Source organism: Mustela lutreola, chromosome 12 (assembly GCF_030435805.1).
Source record: "Mustela lutreola isolate mMusLut2 chromosome 12, mMusLut2.pri, whole genome shotgun sequence".
Taxonomy (NCBI): Eukaryota; Metazoa; Chordata; class Mammalia; order Carnivora; family Mustelidae; genus Mustela; species Mustela lutreola.
Window position 1 is genome coordinate 73,862,027 of NC_081301.1, and position 19,924 is coordinate 73,881,950.

At 37.3% G+C, this 19,924-nt stretch overlaps 1 protein-coding gene across 4 annotated transcripts in view; it reads left to right on the plus strand.

Annotated features, from left to right (window-relative positions):
• The window catches only part of AGTPBP1 (ATP/GTP binding carboxypeptidase 1), a 157,523-nt gene extending 138,062 nt beyond the window's left edge, over window positions 1–19,461 (plus strand). For 3 of the 4 annotated variants that reach the window (XM_059141471.1, XM_059141474.1, XM_059141475.1), the window contains 2 exons: window positions 1,131–1,291; window positions 18,709–19,461. In XM_059141471.1, coding sequence (XP_058997454.1) covers window positions 1,131–1,291; window positions 18,709–18,886 — 339 coding nt within the window. In that variant the 3' untranslated portion in view covers window positions 18,887–19,461. Of the gene's footprint in view, window positions 1–1,130; window positions 1,292–12,945; window positions 15,244–18,708 lie in introns of those variants that run through there. The other variant, XM_059141473.1, reaches the window with a different exon arrangement.
• The last annotated feature ends 463 nt before the right edge of the window (window positions 19,462–19,924 follow it).

The following is a 19,924-nucleotide window of genomic DNA, read 5'->3' on the forward strand; positions in this document are numbered from 1 at the left end:
TGTGATAACATTAAACTTTTGATATGCCTTATATTATTTATTGGGGAACTGTCAGTTAGAAAAGGATAATGAGTTGCAGTAAAATTCTCTTTTTGCTGCAGTAGACCAGATTTGAAATGGGCATTCCTAATTGACATGGAATGTAGAAATTTATTTTACTGCTACCTCATTGACCTAGATCTGTTTGATTTCTTTTTCTTTTTTTTTTTTTTTGACATAGTTACCTTTCTTTTGTTTGTTTTTTATTTACCATTTTCTTTTATCATACAGTAAAAAGGATATATGGTAATGTTCAGATATACAAATTAGGGCCTTGATTTTGACAGTACAGTATTTCAACATTGGCATCCAAAGTAGTGGATTACAAGAAATACTAGCAATGTCTCGCAAAAATATAATTCCACACATGAACTCCCAAGAGTAATATAACCACAGAATGTTTTTTTCCCCTGTGTGTTAGTGAAAATAGTTTGCATGTCATGAATGAGAACAAACATTTAGAAATGGTTTTTTGAGGGGCGCCTGGGTGGCTCAGTGGGTTAAGCCGCTGCCTTCGGCTCAGGTCATGATCTCGGGGTCCTGGGATCGAGTCCCGCGTCGGGCTCTCTGCTCAGCAGGGAGCCTGCTTCTCTCTCTCTCTCTCTGCCTGCCTCTCTGTCTACTTGTGATCTCTCTGTCAAATAAATAAATAAATAAATCTTTAAAAAAAAAAAAAAAAAAAGAAATGGTTTTTTGAGACAGTTTCCTTTGTGACCTAAAATGATCGATCTTACATTGTTAAGACATTGCGCTTATTGAGTTTTAGCCCCATACAAAGCACCTTTTAATTTTATTAATGTAATTATAAATTTCACCTATGTAATTATAATGATGACAGCCAGAGGACAGCGAGTGAGTTGGAGGAAATCAGAGGTGGAGACAAACCACGAGAGACTGTGGACTCAGAAAAAAACTGAGGGTTTTGGGAGGGAGGATTGGGGGTGGGATGAGCCTGGTGGTGGGTATTAAGGAGGGCATGTATTGCATGGAGCACTGGATGTGGTGCATAAACAATGAATTTTGAAACACTGAAAAAAAATTAAATTTAAAAAAATGTCCTAATTTTATGTATGAAATTGCTTTATTTCTAGGGTTTACAGATTGGTACTCGAGAATTGGAAGAGATGGGAGCAAAATTTTGTGTTGGTCTGTTGCGTTTGAAAAGACTGACGTCCCCATTGGAATATAATCTGCCTTCCAGCCTGCTTGACTTTGAAAATGACTTGATTGAATCGAACTGCAAAGTAACTAGGTAAGACACACTTGTTTCCTTCTGTTATTATGTGCAGTATACTGTTAGACTTCATTAAATTGAGGAAAGGCACAGAGATTTTGATAGCCAAGAATAGTTTTAGGATTAATATAATTAAGTTTAAATGTCTAGATTACATACTTGTTTGTTCCAAATTGTGATAATATTCTTCATTCTTTTATTTGGATTGAGATTGTAATGAAACATCCTTGTGTTTTGAATGCTATTTTTAGTGATCTTAATGATTTACCCTTTTTTTAAAAAAAGATTTTATTTATTTATTTGACAGAGAGAGAGAGAGAGATCACAAGTAGGCAGAGAGGCAGGCAGAGAGAGGGGGGGGATGCAGGCCCCCCGCTGAGCAGAGAGCCCTATGTGGGGTTCGATCTCAGGACCTTGAGATCATGACCTGAGCTGAAGGCAGAGGCTTAACCCACTGAGCCACCCAGGTGCCCCAGTGGTTTACCTTTAAACCCCCAAAAAAGCAATGTGGAAAAGAGTACTTAGGTTATATTTAAATTAAGAGGACTTAGAATCAGGATTCATACTTGAAATTTTATTTTGTTGATATCTACACACATCAAATGGCTTTCCAGTAACTTTCTGTTTACATATACTAAAACTAGCTAATTAATTTAATATCCTGCCAAATAATTTAATTAACTTATTTATTTATGTTCACCAAGTAATATTCTCAATAGATAAACCTTTGCTCCTTAAATATTTATAAAATTTTGATCAGTTACAGCCTCAGATGTAATTCAGTATTATAAATCTTTTTTTTTTTTTAAGATTTTGTTTATTTATTTGACAGAGATCACAAGTAGGCAGAGAGGCAGGCAGAGAGAGAGGGGGGAAACAGGGTCCCTGCTGAGCAGAGAGCCCGATGTGGGGCTCGATGTGGACCCTGAGATCCCATGACCTGAGCCGAAGGCAGAGGCTTAACCCACTGAGCCACCCAGGCGCCCCCAGTATTATAAATCTTAATCATAATACCAGATCTTAGCATTTTATAGTTTGATGGATATGGGTAAGAAAATTCTCATTTTGTGGAATGTTCATGATTTTTCTTGTTAGATACTGACTTGTCATTTGTCAGTTTATTGCTATGCTCTGTTATATATATTAGTTTAGGAGTTTTATGTGTGGTGAAACATTAGTTAGAACTCTGTTCTTTTTAATGTGATCATCGAGTCAGTAATCACCTGAGTTCTCTACTGGAATTACATATTTATTATAAAGATTGTCCATTGTTCTGACTAATATTTAGAAGCCTTCCTTCAAGTTATTTCAGGTGTTCTTTATTCTCCTAGGTTTATCAAAGTATAATTCACAAATATAGATTTGTAGAATTGTAAGATTTTGTGATGCTTTGATATATGTATGCATTGTACAAGGATTGCTCCCAACACACCCATCCATCAGTGCACGTTTTGGTGTGTGTGTGAATGAATATGACCATTTCAGTTCTGCTCTTCAAATTTCAGTCATACAGTCTAGTATTATCAGCTGTAGTCACCATTCCTTTTTAGTGACGCCTTCAGACCTTATTCATCTCAAAGCTGAAAATTTGTACCATTTTACCAGTCTTTCCTTTTTTCCCTACACCCCAGTCCCCTGGCAGCCACTTGCCTACTCTCTGTTTCTCTGAGGTCCATTTTTTTGTTTTTGTTTTTGTTTTGATTCCACATGTAAGTGACACCATGTAGTAACTGTCTGTCTTTGATTTATTTCACTTAGCATACTGCCCTCCAGTTTTATCCATGTAGCAAACGAAAGGATTTCCTTCTTTTTAAAGTCTAAATTATACTTCATTATATATCTGTATATTACATTTTCTTTATCCATTCATCCATTGATGGACACTTAAGTTATTTTGATACTTTGTTACAAATAATACTGCTTTGAACATGGGAGTGCAGATATTTCTTTGACAGCTAATGATTTTATTTCCTTTGGCTATGTCCCCAGAAGTGGTGCTGCTGGATGATATGGCAGTTCTACTTTTAATTTCTTGAGGAACCTCCATACTGTTTTCCATAGTGCCTATACCAGTCTGTGTGGTGACCAGCACATATATCTGTTGGCCATTCATATGTCTTCTTTGGAAAAATGTGTATTTAGGTCCTTTTCTCCATTTTAAAAAATTGGGTTTTTTTTGCTTTTGAGCTGTGAATTCTGTGTATGTCTGGTATTAACCCCTTATTGAATGTGTGCTTTGCAAATATTTTCTCCTATTCCATAGGTTGTCTTTTTATTTTGTTGATGGTTTTCTTTGCTGTATAAAAGCTTTGTAGTTTGATGTGGACCTACTTTTTTATTTTTGCTTCTATTGCCTTGCTTTTGGTGTCAAAAAAATTATTGCTAAGCCCAGTGTCAAAAGAGTTTACCCATTTTGTTTTCTTCTAGGAGTTTTATGGTTTCATTTCTTACTTTCTAGTCATTAATCTGTTTTGAGTTGATATTTGTATATGGCGTAAGGTAGGGGTCTAGTTTTATTCTTTTGTATTTGTCTAGTTTTCCCAGCACCATTTAATGAAGAGGCTGTCTTTTCCCAATGCATATTCTTGGTTCCTTTGTCAAAAATTAATTGGCTGTATATGCAGGGGTTTGCTTCTGGGCTCTCTATTCTGTTCATTGATCTATGTGTCTAGTCTTTATGCCAGCACCACTATCGTAGGATTATTTGAAATCAGGAAGTGTGATGCCTCCACCTTCATTCTTTTTCAAGATTGCTTTGGCTATTCAGGGTCTTTTGTAGTTCAACTGTTTCTTTGAAAAATGTCATTGACATTTTGATAGGGATTGCATTGAATCTGTAGATTGCTTTTGGTAGTGTGGGCATTTTAACAACATTAGTTTTTCTAATCCATGAGCACAGACTGTGTTTCTGTTTATTTGTGTCTTCTTCAATTTCTTTTATTGCTTTCTTATAGTATATATCTTCTACCTCCTTGAGTAACTTAGTCCTGTTTTATTCTTTTTGCTGCCTTAGTAAGTAGGATTGTTTTCTTAACTTCTCTTTCATGGTTCATTGTCGGTGTATAGAAATGCAACTGTTTTTTGTGTATTTTGTTTCCTGCATCATTACTGAAATTGTTCATTATATCTAACATTTTTTTATGAAGTTTTTAGGGTATCTGTATATAACCTTTCATTTGTACTAAGAGAAAATTTTACTTCTTCCTTTCTGATTTTGATGTCCTTTGTTTCTCTTTTTCTTGCCTAATTGCTCCTAGGATTACCAGTACTAGGTTAAATAAAAGTGGTGAGAATAGGCATTCTTGTGTTTTTTCTGATCTTAGAGGAAAAGCTGTAGCACTTTATCACTGGATATGATGTTAGCTGTGGGCTTATAATATATCAACTTACTATGTAAAGGTGTGTGTCATCCTCTTTCAGTTTTTATCAGGAATGGGTGTTGAATTTTGTCGAGATATTTTTTCTGCATCCATTGAGGTGATCACATGATTTTTATTCTTCATTTTGTTAATGAGGTATACCACATTGTTTGGTTTACAAATGTTGAACCATCCTTGCATCCCAGAGATGAATCCCACTTGATTATGGTATATGTTTGATCCTTTGAATGTATTGTTGAGTTGAATTTCCTAATACTTTATTGAGGATTTTTGCATTTAAGTTCATCAGGGATATTGGCCTCTAATTTGTTTTTTTGAGTGCCCTTGTCTGGCTTTAGTATTGTTATGCCCTCCCCCCTCAAAATGGGTCCATGATTAAAGGAGCGAGACTGATATAAAGCAAAGGTCAAGTAAAGATTTATTGCGTACCATGCATCAAGAATCAGACCGAATGTTTGGGGACGCACCTCTTACAAGAGAGGGTGACCCTTCTCTGTTTCACAGACTAGCTTTTAAGGGCAAAGGCCATGCGGTTGGGCCTGGCCACGCATAGGTGGCCAATGAAACTGTAACACACAGAAAAAGCTGCAAAGTCATGCTAGGTGACCAACTGAATTACAATTTACCCTAGTAGACATTTGAACCAGCCTATGACCTTCGTCAGAATTGGCACCCAAAATGTGCCCAAAGGGCAGGGCTCATACTCCTTGGTAACTAGGGAGACAGTATGCATCCCCCTACTGATCAGATGTCTCCACCTGGCCTGACCCACCCTTGTATTTTAGCTTTGTTACCTTGGGCTGGTTTCCAGGACTTGTTTTTAAGTAAGTCCCCTGGGGGAAGGGGAGTAGGGATAGTTTAAACAACATTATTGTTTTAACCTTGATGGAAGCCTCTGGCTAAATAGGTCCTTACCGTATCAGGGTAATGCTAGCCTTGTAATATGAGTTTGGATGTGTTCCCTCTTCTATTTTGGGAGGAGCTTGAACGGATTGATACTAGTTCTTCTTTAAATGTTTTGTAGAATTCATCAGTGAAGCTCTCTGGTCATGAACTATTCTTTGTTGGGAGATTTTTGGTTACTGATTTAGTCTCCTTAGTAACAATTGGTCTGGTTAGGATTTTCTATTTATTTTTTCATGATTTAGTCTTGGTAGATTATACATTTCTAGGAATTTATCCATTTCTTCTAGGTTATTCTATTTGTTGGCATATTGTTGTTCATAGTAATCTCTTACAGTCCTTTGTATTTTTTGGTATCAGTTGTAGTATGTCCTCTTTGATGTATAATTTTATTTGAATTCTCTTTTTTCTTGTAAAGTTTAGCTAACAATATTTTTTTTTCTTCAGAACATTAGCTCTTGGTTTCATTCATCTTCTTTTTTTCTTTTTAGTCTCTCTTGCATTTATGTCTGCTCTGCCTTTGTTATTTCCTCCCTCAGCTAACTTTGGGCTTAGTTTGTCCTTTTTTCTTGAGGTATAAAGTTAGATTATTTGAGATCTTCCTTTTTTCTTACTGTAGGTGTTTATCACACTAAATTACCCTATTAAAACTGTTTTTGTTGCATCCCATAAATTTTGGTATGTTGTGTTTCTATTTTCACTTGTCTCAAGATAATGTTTTGATTTTTCTTGACTCATGTTCAGGAACATGTTTAATCTTCACATATTTGTGAGTTTTTTCTTTTTGTAATTGATTTCTAGTTTTAAACTGTTGTGGTTAGAAAAAATGCTTGATATGATTTCAGTTGTCTTTTATTTTTTAAGATTTATTTGTGTCCTCACATGTGATTTACCTTGAATAATGTTCTATGTGTGTTTGAGAAGAATATATTATTTTGCTGTTGTTGGTTGGAATATTCTGTATATGTCTGTTAAGATCCATGTGGTCTAACATGTAGTTTAATTCTAGTGTTTTCTTATTGATTTTCTGTCTGGATGATCTATCCATGTTGGAAGTGGGTACTTCAAGTCCCCTGCTAGTATTGTATTGCTGTGCATTTCCTTCTTTAGATTTATCTATATTTGCTTTATTTAATATGTGCTTTTATGTCAAGTGCATAGGTATTTATAATTATTATATCCTCTTAATTGACACTTTTATCTTTATATGATGACCTTCTTTTTCATTTTTTTTTTCTTCCTGATGTGAGTGCCGCTGACTCTTGCTGTCTTTTGGTTTCTATTTACATTGAATATCTTTTTCCATCACTTTGCTTTCGGTCTATGTGTGTCCTTAAAGCTGAGGTGAATCTCTTACAGGGAACATAGAGTTGGGTGTTAACATTTTTTTTCTTAAATCCATTCAGTCACTCTATATTTTGTGCTTGAAGAATTTAGTCCACTTAAATGTAAAGTAATTATTGATAGGTATAGGCATACTGTTGCCATTTTGTCCTTTGTTTTCTGGCTGTTTTGTAATTTCTTTGTTCCTTTCTTCCTTTTTTGCTTGCTTCCTTTGTGACTTGATGATTTTTTGTAGTGGTATACTTTTTTTTTAACATGGCTATAAAAAATTTAATGACTTCAGAGAATGGTGTAGTGGTATACTTTGATTTCTTTATCTTTTGTGTGTCTACTATAGGTTTTGTGTTGTGGTTACCATGAGAGTTACATAAAACATATTTATGATAGCCTAGTTTAAGCTGATAATAACTTAACTTCAAATATATACCAAAACTCCTCCTTCCCCACATTTTGTTTTTGACATCACAGTTTGCATCTTTTTTACATTGTATATCCATTAACAAATTATTGTAGTTATGGTTATTTTTAATACTTTCATACTAGATTCATAAATGATTTTCCCACTACCATTGAAAAATTACAGTATGAATGTAACTATATATTCACCTTAACAATATAATTGTAATTATATATCATATACATATATTCATATACATATATTCATATATATTCACATGCAGTTTGAATGCAACTATATATTCACCTTTACCAGTGAGTTTTATGCTGTCACTTGTTTTTCTGTTATTAGCATACTTTCATTTGAGCTTGAAAAACTCTCTTAACATTTCTTTTAAGCCCAGTCCTATGGTGATGAACTCCTTCAGTTTTTTTGGTCTGGAAAATTTTTTATTTTTCCTTCAATTCCGATTGACAGCTTTGCCAGGAAAAGTATTCCTGGTTGGTTGGGAGTGTGTTTCTTTTAGCACTTTGTAGGAATCCTTCCACTCACTTCTAGCCAGCAAGATTTCTGCTGAAAAAAATCTGCTAATAATCTTATGTGGGTTCTCATGTACATAACAGGTTGCTTTTCTCTTGCTACTTTAAAGATTTTCCTTGTCTTTAACTTTGACACTTTAATTATAATGTGTCTTGGTGTGGGCCTTTTTGGATTCATCATTTTGGATCTTCGTAAATCTGGATGTCTGATATCTTTTTCTTTCCCCAGGGTAGGGAAATTTTCAGCCATTATTTCTTTGAATAAGCTTTCTGTCCCTTTATCTCTTCTTCTGGGACCTCTGTAATGAATATATTGGTTTGTTCGTTGATGTCCCTTAAGTCCCTTAAGTAATTTTCGCTCTTCATTCTTCTTTTTGTTCCTCTTTGGATGAATCCTGCTTCCCTTTTGGAGTTCACTGATGCTTTCTTCCATTTGCTCTAGCCTGCTGCTGAAGCCTCTATTGAATTTTTCAGTTATTATATTCTTCAGTTCTATGATTTCTACACAGTATTTTTTCATATCTTCTCTCTGTTGAAATTCTCACTTTGTTCATGCATTGCTCCTGACTTTGTTGAAAATCTTTATTACCATTATTTTGAAATCTGTATCAGGTATATCATTTATCTGCATTCTTTGAGATCTCTTTCTGGGTATTTATCTTGGTCTTTTGTTTGAAATAGATTTCTCTGTTTCTTCATTTTCCATGACTCTCTGTTTTGGTTTCTGCACATTAGATGAAATAGCCATCTCTCCCAATTTGTGGCAGAATGTTCTTGTGTAGGAGATAAACTTCATTCATTATTCTGACTTGAGCTTCTAGTTGTGTCTCAGGCTTTTGTGATTGCCCAGACCTCTTTCTTCGTCTTTAGTGCCAGTGGTTGAGGGTCCCAGGTTATAGTAGTATCCCAAAAAGGAGGATCATAATCGCGCTTAGATGCAGGATGATTAGAAGCTGGACCTTTTAGCAGCAGCTAGAAAAGTCTGTAGTTAAGCCCTTCCGGGGAAAAACTGGGAGATGGGTATTTTTGCCTCTTCCCTTTGTGGTAGCCTGACTATATGGCTATTAGGACGTGCCTCTGTGCCTAAGAACTGTTTGTTCGATAGGGTACATGGGATTCATGGATGCAAGCCCTGCTGGCTTCTAGAACCAGGCTGTCTGTAGATCTGTCTCCTCAGTGGCAGCCACAATAGCTGAGGCGTCAGATGTAACGTATTTTGGTTACTGGAGCACCCTGCCGGAAGAAGGCAGGATATGTATCTGCTGACTTCCCCAGTCTCTGAAGAGGATGGCAGTCCACAATCCCTGCTAAATTAGAAGTCTGGCCCTCAGGCTGCAGCTTCTAAAATATGCCAGTGAAACTTTTTAAGGGAAAGACTGGGAGACAGGCGGTTTTGCCTGCTTCCTTTGTGCTGAACACACACACACACACACACACACATGCGTGCTTGTGCATTCCAGTTAAGACTTGGTTCTTTGTTTATTATAGCCTTGTGCATCCTGTGAACACAAGTCCTGTTGACTGTCGGAGTTAGGTGCTTTTTCTAACCAACTTTTAATTCACCTATCCTTTCTTTAGCTGGGTCTAATCTTTTAGCTTTCTAATTATTAATTATACTTAATTAGGGGGATTAAGGGGAAAAAATACCTGCAGGGCACTGGGAGGTGATTTAAAAAATTTTTGAGAAAATGTTGCCGTGGGGCATAAGGTCCAGTAGCTGTCATTCTGGAGGCCCAGTTGGACTTACCTTTGAGCAGACTTTCACTTACTCTCCTGACCTTCATTTCTGTCTTTTGGCCCTAACTGAATAGCCTCTCTGATAAAAGTTTTTAGAAAGTCATCTTTCCCACTTTCTAAACTAGGGAATAACCTGAGGAAGATGATCTGAAAGTCTAACTGCTCTTTATAAAATCTTTTAATCAATTATTCTCTTTTCAATTGCACCCTGATAACCAGGTTATCGCCCAGATTATTTTAGCTTTCCTTTGACTTTGTAATGCAAATCAGCGTTTTCCCCATGGCTTCCCCTGTTGTAAGTACTTGAGCAAAGTAGAGGTTGGTACTCAGACCCCATTCATTTTTCATCCATCTGCTTTCATCTTCTAACATTTGTTGATGTCTCTTCTCTGCTATTATTTCCTCTTCAGTTTTCTTTTTCCTGTGGATTATCCTTTTAAAAAGTTACTCTTTTACAATCATCTTTGTTGCTCTTGAGATTCACGGTATTTACCAGAAGTTATAGAACTTCTTTTTCAGCAAAGCCTGTGGTTGAAAATTAATCACGTTTTATATTCCCAGAGCATTCATTGAAAATTACCATACATAAATCATTTTAACTTTACTTAATTGTATCTGTTGTATAATAAAAATTTCATCGGCTGTAACACTAAGTCTGCATTGTATCTTTCCTAGGGGCGTGTGTTTATTTTAGGTCAAAGCTGGGAATATTGGTAGAGCTCATTTAAAACTTACAACTAGGGCGCCCGGCTAGCTCAGTCGGTAGAGCATGAGACTCTTAAAACTTACAACTAGGTAGTATTTTTGTACTTAGCGGAAGTGTTTTATTTTACCTGTCACCTGAGCTATTAAAGAGTCCTCTCAGCGAGTCTCATTTAAAGTATTTGAGAATTAATAAAACATTTAACAGTGCTGCACATCAGGATATGGTTAGTGGGGACTACATTCAGGATATCATGTATACAGTAGAAGTACTTGAAGTTTGAATATATTTAAAACATTATAGGAAAGCAAAGTTGAAAAATGCCAAACTCTATACAGTGTCTTATCATAATAAAAACATATGCCTGTGTTTAAATGAAGCCTAATGACTGTCTTCTAATTAGTGTTTTGACCTGTTTTCTTTCTTTTTTTTATTGAGATGAAGTTCATAAGCATAAAATCAGTCATTTTAAAGTGAACAATTAAATGGTGTTTAATATGTTCACAATATTGTGTAACTACCAGCCACCTCTGTCTAGTTCCAAAACTTCTCATAGCACCCCCAAAGAAAACCCTCATACCCGTTAAACAGTCATATCCAGACCCTGACAACCACTCATCTGCTTTTTGTCTCTGGATTTACCTGTTCTGGATATTTCAGATAAATGGAATCATATGGTTTATGGTCTTTTATGTCTGGTTTCACTCATTTAGCTTGTTTACAAGGTTCATCTGTGGTGTAGCATGTATTGGCACTTAATTTGTATTTGTGCATACAGCATGGACATTAGAAAATTTGGTGAGAAATTGTTCTTAATGCAACTAATAAAATAAATAGGACTTAAGCTGGAGAAAATCTTTAAAATATGCTTAGCATTTGTTCTATTTTTTTGTTAATACTTTTTTAAAAATCTAATTTGATGCATTTTGATAAAGATAGAGTACTTTTCTCATCAGGTATAGAGAATGAGTACAGGCATGTGAATGAGTTAACATCATCATGTTTCTTGGTTAAAGGCTCTGCCTCTGTTGCTAGCATTATCACAGAGACTGACTGGAAGTTACTGGTAAGGTAGTACAAAGATACTCATTGCTACAGACTGTTAACACTAGAATGAAATATTAGCCTCTGTATTTTCTGTACTTTTTTCATGTGAAGCTAGTGTTTATTGTAAATATGTAAGAACTTTTCCTTCTGAGAAAATTAAATTAATATTATTAAAGAGAAATTTATTTGTGACACTGTTACAGACTACGAAGGCAGACTGTTCAGGAGGACTGCTACTAGGGGTGAAGGCAGTGAGGCAAGGTGGAGATTTACAGCCAGGGAGTAGGGAGGGGGCTTGGTGGATGGAAAATTACTGAGAGGAACTCACATATAAGGGAGATTCTGGCTAAACCTACTTGATGGAGTTTTTGCTAAAGCAGGCCAGACTGATGAGATACAGAGAGTGAGGGATTTTGATAAAACTGACTCAGCAAGATTCTTACCACAGCTAGACTAAGCAGGGGAGCCCCTGAGGACAGAGCCCAAGGTCAGGGCCTAGTCTGTAAGAGGACTCAGAAGAACCTAATTCAAGTTTGGTCAGGGACAGAGTCTGTCAGTATAGACCGTTTGTGGCCACATGTTAATGGCAGTATTTACAGCAATGCAGTCAAACTTACTGTTATTAATGTGCTTTATTTTAAATGTATAGTTTACCGTTTAATCAAGCTGCTCCTTAAAAAATCCTTTTTAATGGCTGTGAGGCACATGCTTGAGTCTGGTGTTCATTTGTGAGTGTCATTTATTGTAACTGTGTAGAAAATTCTTACAGCTATAATTAGATTAGAATATTTTCTAGGGAGATAAATCATGCCATGTAATTGAAGATCATATTATCTCTTCTGTCCACTGGAAATCATAGTTGCTCATAACTAAAAGTGAACCATTTGTGTTTTTGTGCAAAGTCAATGAAATGCTCTTGTACCTACAAATACAGAGGATATTAAAATCATCTGGGAAAATAAGTTGGGAACTTAATGTGAATACTTCAGGACCCCAGGCCAGATTTGATTATAATGAAAGCTTTGAGGCTTCTCATAAGAAAAAGAAATGATCCTTACCATTGAGATCCAGATAAGTATGAAGTTAGTAATTGTTAATCTCTAAGACAGCAGTGTAAAGAATTTGATGATTTTAGGTACTTATTAATATTTATAAGCTATATTCTCAGTAGCCTCTTGGAAGAATGAAGTTATTCCTCTTAGTGCCTGTTTGAGACGTCAAAGTAAGAAAATGGTATATCAGAATAAGGAAGAATACATATTGTTTCCAAGACGATTCATTCTGTCCTCTGGCAGGCTATGGAGTAGGCAGGTGGTCCCAGTCTGGCAAGGGACGGAGCTAACTAGAGGTGGGTTTGCAAAACTTGTCAAACTTGTCTAGCCATGGTTCACGTGTCCCCCTCTAAGTAGTTGCCCTTCAGAGGTCACTGTGGAAAGCCTAGGGCTTCGCCTTTCCTCAGTACCACAATACTGCCCCAGATTCCCTTGTTTATTTTCTGGTTTGTTTGTTTTGCTGCTTTCTGCTTTGCTTTTCAGCCTCTTGCACTGTGTATTTTATGAATTTGTCACACGCCTCCAGGGGAGAACTGTTGGGGTCATATCTCTGCAACTCCCTTTTTTCAGGAAACGTGGCAGCTCTGAACTCCAATTTTTGCCTCCAATCCTTTGAAATTGCTGAAAGCTCTGATGACTTCTCTGCCTCTTAGCAGCTGCCCTTGCCTTGCCTTGGGTTCTTCTGGACTTTGCCCCATGCACCTTTTCTCTTGATTTTTCTTTGTATCCTTTCACTGTAATATCCGTCACAGCTGTTAATGCAGCTGTGTGCGGAATCCTGTATGTCTGGCTAGCACATCACTAGACCAGGGATGGCCTTGGGACCCAAACACGCATGCCCATTTTGAATTTCTGTTAAGTTTGATTATTATCTCCGAGATTTTTCTGTTCTATTGAGAGCCATCAGAGACAGATGGTATTGTTACCCCTTTTCATATGTGTAAACTGAGGCTCAGAGATGAATTGACCCACGGTCATCTGTCTGGTAATTCTCAACGAAACCAGGAATTGTGCCCAGATTGATTGGACTCCAGAATTCCCCTGTGCTTTCATTGTATCTTGTATCTTCCAAGTGACTAAGCAAAATTACTAAAAGGGAATGGTTTCAGCTTTTGAGGGTGTCCTGTATTATTGAGAAAACAACTATTTAACCTTTTCGCTTTGTATAAGGAATGTTTTTAGATCAATAGTAATATAAAGTCAGTTGGAGTTTAGTGACTGTTTTTTGAAGGCAGCTTGGTTATATTTGTGGTCCAAAAAATATCAGTAAATTAACAACTTTCTTTCCTTCCCCTCCACCATAGATGATCCTGTTAGAAATTCTGTACTCTAATTGTGTGTTGAGTATATATACCTGTGTAGGAATGTGCAAATACTTGTGTATATACACTGTGGACATTTAAGACTGACAAAATTGTTAACTTGTATTTTCTATGGATAATTTTGTTTGCTTTGATATTTAGTAGATAAAACATCTCTTATGAGCTGGGAATCAAATTATATAAATAAAACATTCTCTGATATTTAGGCAGATAGAGCCTTTACTTTCACATGAGACCTGATAATTCGATACAGGAAAGACATAATCAGCAAGTCACAAATTGCTGCTAATTTGGGCAATGGAGTATATTTCTGTTTGTGTATCAGTTTCAGAATTTTTCCCCTAGGATATCTTTATTGTGCTGTCTGAAAACAGGTAGGTTAGTTTCAAAATTGTAGAAGAGTAGGAGGTTAAGGGAGGATTCGAAGTTACAAAAGTAAGGCAGTATTTTTAGTCCTTTTGGTGTGGTGCCAGCCCATTACCTGGGCCCTTTAGGAACTGATTAGCTTTTTTCTGTAACAAGGTAGGTTTTATTAATTTTATAATAGCATTTTATATTTGTACAGTTTAAGAATTTACAGATGCTTTCACACTTACTACCTAATTGGAGTCAAACAACTTGTGAGGTAGTGGGGCTGACAGTTATCTCTGCTTTTATTCTGGAGAAAAGCCAGTGCTTGGAGAGAGTATGTGACTTGTTCAGGGTCATGCAGCTGGCTAGTGGGAGAAGAGAGGCACAGGCCCAGAATTTCTGACTCCAGGTCCAGTGTTTTGCTTCTTTCATGCTTTTGTATATAGGTAACAGAGCTGAAGATCTGCGTCCAGGTATCTCAGATGTCCAGTCAGCTCTCCTGCAAGTAGCTGGCCATACATCAGGGGATTTGGTGAATTTATTAGGTTCAATATTGCATATGCTTACTAGTTAATATAGTGATAGGCAGAATACTTTCAGAATCTGAATGAAGCACAATTTTTCATCTTTGGAAATTAGTTGGAATTTTAAACCTTTTCTACATCGTAGTGACACCATACAGCAGGGAATTTCAACAAATTCATCCTGTGAGAAAGCCATTTGGGTGAAGGTTTTGATTTTTTTTTTTTTTCCTGAAGCACCATGAGAAGGATTTGGTTTTGGACTAAAATGCTATTCTCTTTTAGAATGAAATGTTTCTTATTGATTAAAATCCAGAAAAGAAGGATGTTAGGGCAACGATACAGAGGCCAGCTGTTGGAGAATGAAGCAGAACAGGGAAACAGGAGTAAGCTTACATGAAGAAAAGTAGAGGGACAAAGAAGTTGTGATGGGAAAAAGGTAATAGTGATAGGAAATAATTGAGTGCTGATTAGAGTTTCTTTTTGTGATCAGAATTTTGTGATTGAATTCCTTTCTACTGATGTCAAGGGATTATTTTATAACTCTAGGGCAGATTATCTTAAGGTCTTTCTTTTCCCTGCAGGTTATTGTGAGATATAATGTATATGAAGGCTCTTCCTAAGTTGTACATTGTTCAAAACATGTTGGAATTACTAATAAAAGCAAAGCTGAATTGCTGTGGTCTTGTGCCTTACGTTTTTTTGTTTTATAACACAAAGTATAATAAGTGGGATGGGGTAATATAAAAAGCAGTGATCTTGTGGGCCCTGAGGCTTCTCGTAAGGAGTTCGGCAAATATTTTTTTTTGCGCCTGCAATGTGTCGAGTACTCTTAGGAGCTGAAAGGAGTTACTAATGTGGGTAAGTCACAGCTCCTGACCTTAACATGCTTATGAGAAGATGGACCCACAAATAGGTGGCTTCACCTGCATGGGAGAAGGGACCAGACAGAATGTGCGGGGTACAAACGGAATGCAGAGAAAGGGCGCTTAGCCTGAGATGGGCTTTCATAAAGGAAGAACATTTGCAGATGAGCCTGAGCTATAGTTTGAAGGAAATACGAGTCGGTGGGAGATAAAAGGTGGGAAGCATGTCCAGAGGAGAGGAAGCAACATCAGTGAAGGTCTGTGATGTGAAATGTGAGGCAAGAAGTAGCTCAGAGCTTGGCTGGCAGGACTTGCTTGCTGAGAATTGTAGTTTTATGACTCACTGAGTGGATGATGTTGGGACGAGGGCAAGCGGAAGCAGGCTTGCAGGGGGGAGTCTGATGAGTTCCCTTGCAAACATACAGTGGGGGTATATGTGAGATAGCCGCGCAAACCTGTTCACAAGTGCTTGTGTGCAGAGTGCAAGTTCAGGGGTGAAGTCAGGGCTTGAAATTTGGAATTTGGAAGTACCAGAATGCAACTTAAAATATGGGAGTTTACTCAAAGAGAGCGCGCCAGGAGAGCATTTTTATAAGTGCTTGTTTTTGAGGCATAGTAGGGAGGATGGAGAGCACTTGATCAGCAGTGAGCAGGGACAGAGGGGAATGCGGCACACCAGAAGGGAGGAGTGCTGGAATTTCTACCAGTTAAGGGCAAGAAACAATGGACTGGAGAGTGGCAACTGGAACACTGGCCAGAAGGCTGCTTTCAGGGGAGTGATGGGGATTGAATTCCTCTGTTCCTGTTGTCTCAGGATTCCTGCAGCTCTGACCCTAGGCCTAGCCAGCACTCTCCCTGCTGCCACAGGTGCGCAGGTTAGCACTGAGGGCTGCTTTGCCATTGCTAGATGGACTCACTGCATTTCAGACAGACGGTACACTTTCATGAAGCTGAGGCTAGGAACATGTCCGGTAGGACCTGCAGAAACAGGCATCAAATAGCAGGGTCAGTGTGGGTTCCGAGAATGGACTCAGAGTGTGAAACTGGTCCATTGCTAGATATCATGAGGGTTGATGCCACGACGTGGATGGAGTTTATGTCGCAGCATATGAAGGAGCCAAGATCAGGAATTGACAGGCTCAAAGTATTTTCTGAGCATTCGTTATTATGGGGTTTCTTGTGCTTCTTAGACTTAACAAAAGTGCTTATTAAGTGTCTGATCCTAGCACTGTTCCAAGTCTCCTTGATGGCTAGGAACTTTTTTGGTTTGATCCTGGGCATTTTTATTGCTTCTGAACCATATTTCTTCTGTTTCCTTAACTTATAAGACTGTTTTCTAGCCTGTAAACTAGGTTTTTTCTTTAAACCCTTTCTCTTAGGTCATGTTGATTAATGCTCTAGTAGTCAGCTTCCCATGTAGAACTAGGTCCTCGCCCTGACCTCGGTGTAGTGGCTGAGGTTCCGGTAACCAGTTTACTTTGTGCCAGTCTGTTTTCTTTGGTGGTGGTATGGGGGGTAGAATTCTACTGTCTGCAGATCTCCTGAACGATGCTTGCCCCCTCACCTACCCACCCACCACATGGATTCTGTGCTCTACCTACCTGTCAGGAGACCCCATGAAGCTGCAGGTAACTGCGCTGCTCTGGTCCCGGTGCCTCCTTGCTGTGGAGTGAGCCTCTCCAGTCCTGCTTGGTTTCCCCAGCCCCTGTACCAGTGGAGTGCATGGCTTTTGAGGAAATCTACCCCCTCCCTTGCATCTCCACTATCATTTCTTCTATCATTTCTTCTTATTAGGAAGAAAGTAAGCAAGTTTCCCCCCTCATTTCTGTCCTTCCCCCTCTTTTGCTCTAGCAGAAGCCTCCATCTGTCCTGAGAGTCTGTTCTAATAGTCCTGGGACACCCTGAGAATTTGAAACACCAGACTCAAGAAGGAGTGAATTACTGTTTTAAAAAAAAAATGGTCATTTTAGAAGACAAAAATGATTTTTTCCTTCTAATCTCATTTTTTCCCCCAAAGACCTAGTAGATTCATCATAAATATTTCAGTTGCATACCTGAAAGCTATGAAACTTGTGAGTGTTAGGTAAGTCGTAAAGTCTCACGGAGTCCTTTAAGCCACTCAGCTGGCTTATCAGGGCTACTCCATCACAGAGCAAGCTCTGAACTTTTAAAGAAGTTTGCTACATAAGACAAAGGGGGTTTTGCAATATATTTTTAATGAGCAAGATAAAAAAAATTCTAGGGAAAAAAGATAATCTCAGTGGATGAATTTTGCTTTCTCTTTTTAGAAAACAAGAACAGTATAATCCAATAACTTGTCTTTCCTGCCTAGACTTGGAGATAATCTGAACTGAATTTCATATTCAATGCAGGACTTCTTTCATTCTAGATGCCTAATGACATTTGCTTCTCTGCTCATTTTAACAGATTATTGTTCCCTTTTTATTGTCTGATTTTATAGCTTTTAATTGCATCCATGATGGGAAATCCTTTTTGGAAGCAGGTGGGATATCAAACATATATCTGTGTGAAATTAAGATGGTTTTGGTCACAAAATGGGGACATTGAAATGTTTGTGTAGTGTTTCTTTGATAACGCTGTGTGTGTGCACGCAAGCACGTGTGTGTGTGTAAAATCTCCCAGATGGGGAGAAATCAAGATGGAAAGGCTGTCTTTATCCCAACCTACCTAATGAAATATTCAGAAGCACTTAGTGCTTTTAAGCAAATATCTTATTCTGTGTCCCAAGGGCAAGTAATTAATCTGGGTGTGGAGCATTCACTTGTTTTTCATTTTTATTCTTGACCAATGGAAACTGGGAGGAAGCACGTAAGGGCTGTTTTATGGCAAGTAATCATTGTATAGACTTAGAATAAGTGGTTTTAGTGTTTAAATACCGCACTTTCTTATAAAGGATGAATTAATAAAATAAATAAAGTAAGGCTTACTGAAATGGTCTGTTTAGCCCTGCAAATTGATACAAAGTCCTACAAAAAAGCAACCAAATAGGGGAGTCTCTTGTTTTTTATAGCTGTCTAATTGTAGAGTATATGTCAACAACCTTGTTGTACAATTAATACTTAACATGTCACCATTTATAGTCTCAACTATTATAAATCTCTTTAACTTTTTCATTTGGATAACACTTTTAAAGCTAACGCAAACTACTTGTATTATTTTGAAATCAGATTTAACCCTGTGTGGTCAAATAACCTTGTATTAGAACCTTAGGATCTAATGAAGTCTCGTGTGCTCTATGTGCTCTGGCCACAGCCCTACCACTTACGTGTTGGATGAAGATGAGCCTCGATTCCTTGAAGAAGTGGATTACAGTGCAGAAAGTAATGACGACTTAGATACTGAATTGGTGGAAAACGCAGGGGATTATGAACCTTCTGCTCAGGAGGAAGTACTTTCTGACTCTGAATTATCAAGAACATACCTACCTTAAACCTTCTACCATCTCTTGAAAGTGCAAAACAGAAAGGAACTAGCTTGTTTTTTTCTTACACAGGAAGTTTGAGAGAAATGAGTTAATAGCTGACTCAAGAAAGAAAAAAGTAACTTGGGCCTGTTTGGTTTCAAGACAATAAATATGTTATTAATTCATGATAAAATTGGCACTTGTTTTATTTTAGATATTCAGTGCACTTGATATGGCATTGAATGATCAAATACTGGATTTAATTTTTAAAACAAAACAAAACAAAAGCTGAGTATCATTGCATGAATTTTTATCTTCTTATGGTTATATCCTGCATCAGATGGATACATTTTGAAGTGTGTGAGACTATAAAATCTGAATCCCGAGTTGTTGAAAATCCCGAGTTGTTGAAAACAAATATATATGTACATGGATTTCTCTAGCTGTGACTGTGTAGGGTGAGTAGATACTGAAGATAAGACTGTGCTTCAGAATCATGTTAACTGTGGACTTGTGACTGAAATAACCCAGAGTTTGCCTTGAAAGCGTTACATTCTCCACTTACCAAATTAAAACAAATAAAAGCTATATTAAATGTTGAATTCATTTCGTCATCCTTTTTAACCAGCTCAGATTATTTGGTTTATAGAATCTTTGTGAAGATATTCTAGAAATCCAACATCTGAACACATTGATAAAAATTTGTTAAAAAAAAAAATGCTGAATTTACTAGTGTTAGACTTTTTAGGGTATAGGTGTACCTCTGAGTGTTGTAAACAATATATTTGAACGGCTCTTTTCTCTAAAAGAAAATAGAGTGTGTATCACAATAGTTTGTTCAGCTTGAAACATGCAGTGAGGATACGATACAGTGTTAAATGTGTATCTGTATATTAAGCGTATTTAGCATTTCCTGAGTTGTGTGATGCTGACCCTGGCGTCTGAGTCTAGATGACTGCAGTGACCGTAAGCCATTTTTTGTAGTGACATCTTTCTGGTTGAAGCTGCCCTGCTGCGGAAATGACTTTGTCTTCAAGTAGAATAAAACTAGTTCAGCGACTTTGG